This window comes from Benincasa hispida, chromosome 6 (assembly GCF_009727055.1).
Source record: "Benincasa hispida cultivar B227 chromosome 6, ASM972705v1, whole genome shotgun sequence".
Lineage (NCBI taxonomy): Eukaryota > Viridiplantae > Streptophyta > Magnoliopsida > Cucurbitales > Cucurbitaceae > Benincasa > Benincasa hispida.
In genome coordinates, this window is record NC_052354.1 from 9426150 (window position 1) to 9436238 (window position 10089).

Consider the following 10089-nt stretch of genomic DNA (forward strand, 5'->3'; position numbering starts at 1 on the left):
AGGCCTATCATTGTTATTAGCCATGTTCCTTCTTCGCCGTATACGGTTCTGACGTGCTCGTGCGCGAAAAGTATGCTCGATCTCTAGGTCGGCTTCGAATTCTGGTTCAGTCCCAATACTCATAACCGTCAGCCTGCTCTCCGCGTTAAACAGACAGTACAACAGAGAACTGTCCTGCAAAATACCACAAAAATATTCAACACTAAACATTGCCAATCCCCGACAACGGTGCCAAAAACTTGATATACGAAATTTATGTTTATATTATTATATTTTATCGCCAAAAACTTGTAATGGTTTGATAGACGAAATTCATTCATTTAAAGTATAGGCCCGATGGAACAGTTGACAGATACAAAGCCAGATTAGTTGCCAGGGATTTTATTCAGACTTTTGGGGTTGATTATTCCGAGACTTTTTCGCCGGTTGCAAAGCTAAACACAGTTCGGGTCCTCCTTTCTGTTGCAGTTAATAAGGATTGACCCCTTCACGAGCTTGATGTGAAGAATGCCTTTCTTAATGGAGAGTTGGAGGAAGAAGTCTATATGAGTCCTTCCCCAGGATTCGAGAAACAGTTTAATCACTGAGTTTGCAGATTAAGAAAGTTCTTATATGGGCTAAAACAGTCACCAAGGACTTGGTTTGGCAGGTTTACTATGTTTGTAAAGTCGCAAGGATATAAACAGGGTCATTCTGATCATACTCTATTTACTAAAAGGTCAGTATTCGGGAAAATTGCAGTTTTGATTGTTTATGTTGATGACATTGTTATTTCAGGTGATGATACCTCAGAGATTGACCAATTGAAGGCAAAGATGGTTGAGGAATTCGAAATCAAAGACCTTGGAAAACTAAGATACTTCCTTGGAATGGAAGTAGCTCGATCGAAAGAAGGAATTTCAGTTTCCCAACGGAAGTATACTCTAGACTTGCTTAAGGAAACAGGTATGACGGGTTGCAAACCAGTTGATACCCCTATAGAAGCAAATGCAAAGTTAAGTAATATGAGTAAAGGTGTTCCAGTGAGCAAAGAAAGTATGACAAGTTGCAAACCAGTTGATACCCGTATAAAAGCAAATGCAAAGTTAAGTAATATGAATAAAGGTGTTTCAGTGAGCAAAGAAAGATATCAGCGATTTGTTGGGAAATTAATATCTCTCTCATACTAGACCCGATATCTCTTATGCAGTAAGTATGGTAAGTCAGTTCATGCAGTCTTCATACGAAGAACACATGAGGGCAGTAGAGCGCATTTTGAGATATCTGAAAACCTCTCCAGGGAAAGGCTTGATGTTCAGGAAAACTGAAAGGCGATGCATCGAAGCTTACACCGATGCTGATTTGGCAGGATCTGTAGTAGACAGAAAATCAACATCAGGGTATTGTACTTTTGTGTGGGGCAACATTGTTACATGGAGAAGCAAAAAGCAAGGTATTGCCAGAAGTAGTGTTGAGGCAGAATACAGGGCCATGAGTCTGGGAATCTGTGAAGAGATTTGGCTTGAAAAAGTTTTGAAAGACCTTGATCAAGAGCATACCGTTCCAATGAAACTCTATTGTGATAATAAAGCAGCTATAAGCATAGCAAATAACCCTGTTCAACATGACAGAACAAAGCATGTGGAGATTGATCGACATTTTATCAAAGAAAGACTTGATAGTGGCAACATTTGTGTTCCTTATATTCCTTTCAATCAACAGATTGCAAATGTCCTAACAAAGGGACTACCCAGACAGCTATTTGACGCATGTGTGAGCAAGTTGGGTTTTATTGACATCTATGCCCCAACTTGAGGGGGAGTGTTGAAATTAAGATTTTGTACTCTAGGGGAATTTTTGTCTTTTTCATTGTACCCTAGGGTTTTCCTTTTCTCTATTTAAGCTGGTGGTCTGTTGTATTTCTTTGTATCAGTTTTCTAATAAGAATCCCTTTATCCCGTGGTTTTTCTCCCTGATTAGGGTTTTCCGCGTAAAATCTTGGTGTGCTTTTTTTCTTTCCCTACTCTTGTTTTTCATCAAAATGCATTAGATAAAACCTGATGAAAAATAGAGTAGGGAAAGGAAAATAGCACACCAAGAATTTACGTGGAAAACCTTAATTAGGGAGAAAAACCACGGGATAAGGGAATTATTATTAGAAACTGATACAATAGAATACAGTAGACCAACAGCTTAAATAGAAAACAGGGAAACCATATGGTACAATGAAAAAGACAAAATTGCCCATAGAGCGTAAAACCCTAATTTCAACACTCCCCCTCAAGTTGGGGCGTAGATGTCAATAAGTCCCAATTTGCTCACACAAGCGTCAAACAACTGTCTGGAAAGCCCTTTTGTTAGGACATCTGCAATTTGTTGATTGGAGGGAATATAAGTAACACAAATGTTGCCACTATCGAGTCTTTCCTTGATAAAGTGCCGGTCAATCTCCACATGCTTTGTTCTGTTATGTTGAACAGGGTTGTTTGCTATGCTTATGACTGCTTTATTATCACAGTAGAGTTTCATTGGGCTGGTATGCTCATAATCAAGGTCTTTCAAGACTTTTTCATGCTAGATCTCTTTACAGATTCCCTAACTCATGGCCCTGTATTTTGCCTCAGCACTGCTTCTGGCAACACCACCTTGTTTTTTGCTTCTCCATGTAACAAGATTGCCCCACACAAAGGTACAATATCCTGATGTTGATTTTCTGTCTACTACAGATCCTGCCAAATCAGAATCGGTGTAAGCTTCGATACATCATTTTTCAGTTTTCCTGAACATCAAGCCTTTCCTTGGAGAAGTTTTCAGATATCTCAAAATGCGCTCTACTGCCCTCATGTGTTCTTTGTATGGTGATTGCATTAAATGACTTACCATACTTACTGCATAAGAGATGTCGGGTCTAGTATGAGAAAGATATATTAATTTCCCAACAAGTTGCTGATATCTTTCTTTGCTCACTGGAACACGTTTACTCATATTACTTAACTTTGCATTGGCTTCTATAGGTGTATCTACTGGTTTGCACCCTGTCATACCTGTTTCCTTGAGCAGGTCCAGAGTATACTTCCTTTGGGAAACTGAAATTCCTTCTCTTGATCGAGCTACTTCCATTTCGAGAAAGTATCTTAGTTTTCCAAGGTCCTTGATCTCGAATTCCTCAGCCATCTTTGCCTTCAATCAGTCAATCTCTGAGGTATCATCACCTGAAATAACAATGTCATCAACATAAACAATCAAAACTACGATTTTCCCAGATACAGACCTTTTAGTACGTATGATCAGAATGACCCTGTTTATATCCTTGAGACTTTATAAACATGGTAAATCTGCCAAACTAAGCCCTTGGTGACTATTTTAGCCCATATAAGGACTTTCTCAATCTGCAAACTCGGTGATCAAACTGTTTCTCAAATCCTGGGGGAGGACTCATATAGACTTCTTCCTCCAATTCTCCATTGAGAAAAACATTCTTCACATCAAGCTAGTGAAGGGGCCAATCCTTATTAACTGCAATAGAAAGGAGGACCCGAACTGTATTTAGCTTTGCAACTGGCGAAAAGGTCTCTGAATAATCAACCCCAAATGTCTGAGTAAAACTCTGGCAACTAATCTTGCTTTGTATCTATCAATAGTTCCATCAGGCTTATACTTTATTGTGAATACCCATTTACATCCGACTGCTTTATGACCATTTGGAAGATTGACTTGATCCCACGTATGATTTTTCTCGAGGGCTTTCATTTCTTCCATAACTGCTGCTTTCCATTCAGGACTTTCCAATGCGGTGTGTATACTTTTTGGTATCACCACTGTGTCTAGGCTTGTAGTGAGGGCCTTGAACTCAGGAGATAAATTATTATAGGACAAGTAACTTTGCAACGGATATTTAGTACATGATCTCGTACCTTTCCTCAGGGCAATCGGAAGATCAAGGGATTCATCTCTATCTTTATTTTCTTCTGACATACTGCATTCTCCCTCTGGTTCTGTTATTTTCCCACTTTCAACATTTTTTCCAACGGGAATAAGAGAAGCTTCTTTTTCAGGTTCTACCATGTCCTCAAGAGTCACACATTCATCTGTCTCTACACTAGACTTGTTCAGTTGGGAGGATGGGTGTGTTGGTGTTGACACTAACATCAAGGATGGGTTCAGGTTCAGGTAAGGTAGAAAGGCTGGGACCCCAATTGGTTTCTTCACTAGAATGCTCCCCCTGAAAAGAACCATTGGGAAAGAATGGATGATCTTCGAAGGTCACATCCATAGAGACAAAATATTTCCAGGAAGGAGGGTGATAACACTTGTACCCACGCTGATGTAGAGGGTACCTTACAAAAACGCATTTTTGTGCCCGAGGGGTAAACTTGGTACGGTTAGGTTCGTGTGTATGGACGAACACCACACAGCCAAAGACACGAAGGGGTACATCAGAAAGAAGTCTGGAGTTTGGGTAAGACTCTTTGAAATAGTCTAATGGGGTTTGGAATTTTAGGACCCGGGATGGCATGCAGTTTATTAGATGGGCTGCTGTCAGGATAGCATCACCCTACAAATAAGAGGGAAGAGAGGTAGACAACATAAGAGAGCGGGCAACTTCGACTAGGTGACGGTTTTTCCATTCGGCCACTCCATTTTGTTGAGGAGTGTACGCACAGGAACTCTGATGGACAACACCTTTGGAGATAAGGAATTCTCGTAAGGTGTTACTAAGGTATTCTCGACCATTATCACTTCTGAGAATAGCGATTTTAGCGTTGAACTGGGTTTCTATGGAATTGAAAAATTGTTGGAAAACTAACGTGACTTCTGATATATCTGTCAGCAGGAAAACCCAGGTTAGACGAGTATGATCGTCAATAAAAGTTACAAACCAACGCTTCCCAGTTATGGTAGTGACTGGTGAAGGACCCCAGACATCACTATGGAATAGAGTGAACGGTTTAGACGGCTTATAGGGTTGAGAAGAGAAAGAAACACGAGGTTGTTTTGCTTGGACACACACATCACATTTCAATTTAGAGATATTAATATTGCGAAAAAGATGAGGGAACAAATAGTTCATATACTGGAAATTAGGATGGCCAAGACGATAATGCCACAACATATAATCAGTTTCAGAAATGGAAAAATGAGAAGAAAACAAACTAGTCCTATCAAATAGCCTAAAGGAAGCTTCTTCAGTAAGGAAATAGAGTCTCTTGTCATGCCGGGCAGTGCCAATCGTCCTCCCCGAGGTCAGATCCTGAAAAACATCATCAGGTGAGAAACTAACACAACACTTCAGATCTCTTGTTAGCTTACTAATAGATAACAGATTGTAAGACACTTTTAGCACATGCAACACATCTTGGAGTACTAAGCCGGCAAAGGGTGACACTCGTCCTTTGCTAGCAACAGGAGCAAAGGACCTATCTGCAATTCTGATTCTTTCATTTCCAGCACCAAGTTGATAAGATAAAAATTGATCAGAAGAACCAGTGAGGTGATCTGTGTCTCCTGAGTCTAATATCCACGGTTTATTACCCGTTATACTCACAAGACCAAAAGATTGAAAAGTACCTGTATGGGCGATTGCACTTACGCCCACTGTAGTAGTATTCGGAGGTTCTGAGTCTGAGTATCTTTAGTAACAGATTCACCTACGAGAGCTCGACTTGGCTGTCGTTTCTTACCATTAGGTGGTCGGCCGTGGAGTTTCCAGCACTTATCTTTAGTGTGCCAGGGTTTCTTGCAATGTTCACACACTGGGGGTGGCTTACTGTTCTGTTTATCTTGTACCGAGCCTGATGTTTTGAAAGCAGCGGAATCTGTTGGTGTTACAGGAGTACTGTTCATGGCTCTTGACCTATCTTCTTCCAGGCGAACTTCAGAACAGACCTCCATTAGGGATGGTATAGGTCTGGTCCTCAGTATACGACTGCGCACTGTATCAAATTTAGAGTTGAGACCTGCAAGAAAGTCATACACGCGATCTGTTTCCTCAGACTGATAATGTAACACTCCTCCACAAGGACAGTTCCAGATCATCTCACGGCACAAATCCATCTCTTGCCATAACAGAGATAGCTTGTTAAAGTAAGCGGTAACGTCCATCGTTCCCTGTTTGCATTCATGGACCTGCTTACGTAGAGTATACAAACGTGAGGCATTCTGTCTCCTGGAGTAGAGTTTCTAGGCTGCCTCCCAAATATCACGGGCTGTAGCTGCATACAATAAAGGTTTTCCAACCTGAGGTTCCGTACTGCCAATCAAAATTGATCTCAACAAAGAATCCTCTCCTTTCCACATTCGCTCTTGGGGGTCACCGATCCTTGGTTTTGGTATTTCACCTGTCAGATATCCAAATTTATGACGGCCCTCAAGAGCCATTTTAATAGATTGGGACCAAGAGAAGTAATTATCACCATTCAACTTTTCCCCTATAATAATTCCAAAAGAATTGCCTATAGTTCCAGAACATAAATTTGAGGAGTAAGTATGGAACGAAGTTACCGAGTTTTCAGGGTATGGATTTAGATCTGATTGGATCTTGGATTTTGATCCCATGGCTTCCCTAATAGCAGCAAGCTGCTGTTGAAACATCTCGTTCTGTTGTTTAATCTGCAACTGCAACTGCAACTGGGTAATTCGATCTTGGATTATATTTCCTTGGTCCTGGTGGTATGATGAAGACTCGCCCCCTCCAAACTTATCCATAATCGGCGAACACTGCCCCATTCGGTTGCTCATACCTGGCTGGAAAATACCCATACCTCTTTCATCTGTCCTTTGGTGCGGCAAAGACTGGGATGAGGCTCCGATCTGAGAGGAGAAGGCCGGCGGCACTCCCGAAGGACGGAAACTTGATTGATCGGCGTCGGGCATCACAGATCTGGACCAATCGACGTCGAATATAGCAGATCGGAGCTCGGGCATCGTAGATCTGGTCCAGTCGGCCCTGGGTATAACTGATCGGTGCTCCACAGCTTCGGTCGGCAGCGTCTGGGACCCGGTCGGACCGGTTTCGCGCGGTTGGTTGCTGGTCGACCTCCTCTTTGCATGTCTGAACCGGAAGGATCCCTTCGTTTGCGTGCGGCTGATTCGAAAGGGTAGCGTGCGGTTGGTGGTTGGGTCTTTGAGGGAGGCGGCTGGCTCGACGGAAATGGCCGGCGGTGGGTAGGGTGGCGGCGGCTGGTCTTCACGGAAGTAGGGAAGAAGGGTTTGGAAGTATCTATCAATGGCTTTTTGGATAACAGTGGTTATATCTGGGTTATTGGTTTGGGATTCTCCTATTGGATTTTCCTCAATGGTGGCCAGGGTTTCGTCTCCATGCTCTGATACCATGATGAAAAATAGAGTAGGGAAAGGAAAATAGCACACCAAGAATTTACGTGAAAAACCCTAATTAGGGAGAAAAACCACGGGATAAGAGAATTATTATTAGAAACTGATACAATGGAATACAGTAGACCAACAACTTAAATAGAGAACAGGGAACCTTAGGATACAATGAAAAAGACAAAATTGTCCCTAGAGCGCAAAACCCTAATTTCAACCAAACCAAATTCATAAACCATTCCAATGGAGAGAAGGAATCCTTGAAAAGATGGCCGTTAATGGTTTTTGTTGCAACTTATCTAACTTGATGGGAATAAAATTTGTATAAAAGGTTTTTTATTTGTCAAAAATTGCTTAAATTTATTAGACATCTGCATACCGATTACTTTGCATAGTCTCAAGCCTGAAGTTCAACTGCATACACGTAATGTTATGGGTGCCTATTTGAATGCTTGCCACGTGAAATAACTCGCGTGGCAGCGGCTGCTCACCATTGAGTATCCACTTTCTTGTGATTCCTGCTATGATCGTCAACTAAAACTCAAATTATTGGATTGAGGCATAAAATCTCACTTGAAATATAAATAAACTAGATTCTTGTTTCTTTCTTCCTCCGTTGATGTCTTTTCTCATTTTTCTTGTTCTTTTTTCTGAAAGCTTAGAAGTTAGAATCTTCGGGTGCCTCTTGTTATTGCAAATCTGTTAACGTTTATGACTTTTTACTTGTATTTTACTAAGAACTTAATATGTTGTCTTTTGTGTGTGGCTTTTGTAAAGATTAATTCTTTCAAGTTTTGTGCTACAGTCAAAGGGCATTCATGAAGTATCGCTTACCTTTAAGGGAAATTGTTGTTGACTTTTACAATGAATTAAAGAGCATAACATCAGGATATGCATCATTCGATTATGAGGATTCAGAGTAAGTTTAGTGCTCTCTCTATTCATTTCCGTTTATAAACCTTTTCTCTCAAATCTCCTCGTCTTTTTCTGCATGGGCATAATGAAAGATGACTAATTGTTGAAATTTGTCAAATTATTTTCTTTTTCAACATTGATTCATAATCAATGTCTCTAGCTAATATGTTTTCTCAGTTCTGTGAAAACCTGATGTATTATAGGCTCTTCTTAGTTGGCTGCGCTGATATGTTGAGGTTTTCGAGGTTATGTGATATGATTGCGTCATCCATATATCGATGGATTGATGGATGGGTGTGATTACCAGGTATCAACAGGCAGAGTTGGTGAAACTGGATATTCTATTGAATGGACAGCCAGTTGATGCAATGGCGACTATTGTTCATAATTTGAAGGCACAAAGGGTCGGGCGCGAATTGGTGGAAAAACTGAAGAAGTTCATTGACAGGTATATGATTATTTTATTTTATTTTTATCCTATTCTTGTGTTTTGACGTGAGCCGTTTTTATGCTGAACAGGCAAATGTTCGAGATAACAATACAAGCTGCGATTGGATCTAAGATTATTGCTAGAGAAACGTAAGTCTTATTTTATTTACTTACCCAGATTTTTATTACATATTTAAAGCATGAGTGGCCTAAAATCTGGGAATGCTTATTATAATACCTTGGATACATATATAATAATAATAATAAATAGAAACTTGTAGACAAGCTATTTTGATTGTGAGACTGTTACATGATTACTCATTGATTTTCCTTCAACTTTCATTGTCGGACTGAATTATTTATGTTGATTTTAGGATTTCGGCTATGAGGAAAAACGTTCTTGCGAAGTGTTATGGTGGGGATGTTACTCGGAAGAGGAAGCTATTGGAGAAACAAAAGGAAGGGAAAAAACGAATGAAACGTGTTGGATCTGTTGATATTCCTCAGGAAGCATTTAATGAAATTCTGAAGGTCTCATAGGTGGAAAATCCGGATAAATTAATGAACCATACTTATTACTGGTATAATTCTCATCTAACTACATGAACATTTGGAAATACATTCACTTTGTATTCAATGATAATCACGTAGATTAAGATTAAGATATTTCAGTGAACTTGCATTCTGCAGTTTAACCATTTACAACTCCCTTCTCCCTATACTTGTGACAAGAAATTGGTTGGGAAAATAACGAAAAGTGCAAGGAAGAGGAGAGTACAGAATGATCTGTCCTGGCAAATCCCAAGATGCTAAGGTCAGAAGATTGTTGGTACCATAGATTAGTCTCAATTAGAGACCTGTATTGTTGTGTATTGTTGTGCTGTTTATCATTATCTAGTTTTCCTTTCCCTTGTATTGTACTCTTAGGTGATTGGTTCAATATCTGAAATTTTGAGATATCTGGATTATAATATGAGCCATGGATTTTATTGATTAGATGCCAACAAACCTTTGTATTGGTGCGTGAGAGAGACCTCCTCCCTTGGTTTTTGCATGCAAGTGATTCTGGTCTTGTGATTCCTTGTGTAGGTGAAAATCTATATTAATAACACTTTATCAAATGTTTTTAGAAAACTAATGATTTTTTTTTCTTTTTGACATGGTGATGGAATTGAACCTTCTTCCAGTAGTACGAGGATTATGCCAATTGAACTATGTATATTTTGGTAGAAAATTAATGTCCTTAAACAAATAAACAATTGATTGTTTTTTTTTTTGTTAACTCAGAACATATAGGTTTCGATTACCTGTTAATAGTACCCATTATTAATAGAATGGTTAAAATAAAAAAGGTAATTGATTTTTTTCCATCAAAAGAGGAAAAAGAAAAAAAAACCAAACAATTCTTTACTTCTTTATGTTTTTCTTTCACTATTACAT

The 10089-nt window shown here is 39.7% G+C and overlaps 1 protein-coding gene across 6 annotated transcripts in view; it reads left to right on the forward strand.

Annotated features, from left to right (window-relative positions):
- The window catches only part of LOC120079742 (translation factor GUF1 homolog, mitochondrial), a 14939-nt gene extending 5261 nt beyond the window's left edge, over window positions 1-9678 (forward strand). For 3 of the 6 annotated variants that reach the window (XM_039034099.1, XM_039034103.1, XM_039034105.1), the window contains exons 8-12: window positions 8111-8224; window positions 8528-8668; window positions 8740-8799; window positions 9024-9230; window positions 9340-9678. In XM_039034099.1, the coding sequence (XP_038890027.1) occupies window positions 8111-8224; window positions 8528-8668; window positions 8740-8799; window positions 9024-9189 (481 nt within the window). In that variant the 3' untranslated portion in view covers window positions 9190-9230; window positions 9340-9678. Of the gene's footprint in view, window positions 1-8110; window positions 8225-8397; window positions 8669-8739; window positions 8800-9023; window positions 9231-9321 lie in introns of those variants that run through there. The other 3 variants (XM_039034100.1, XM_039034101.1, XM_039034104.1) reach the window with 3 other exon arrangements.
- The last annotated feature ends 411 nt before the right edge of the window (window positions 9679-10089 follow it).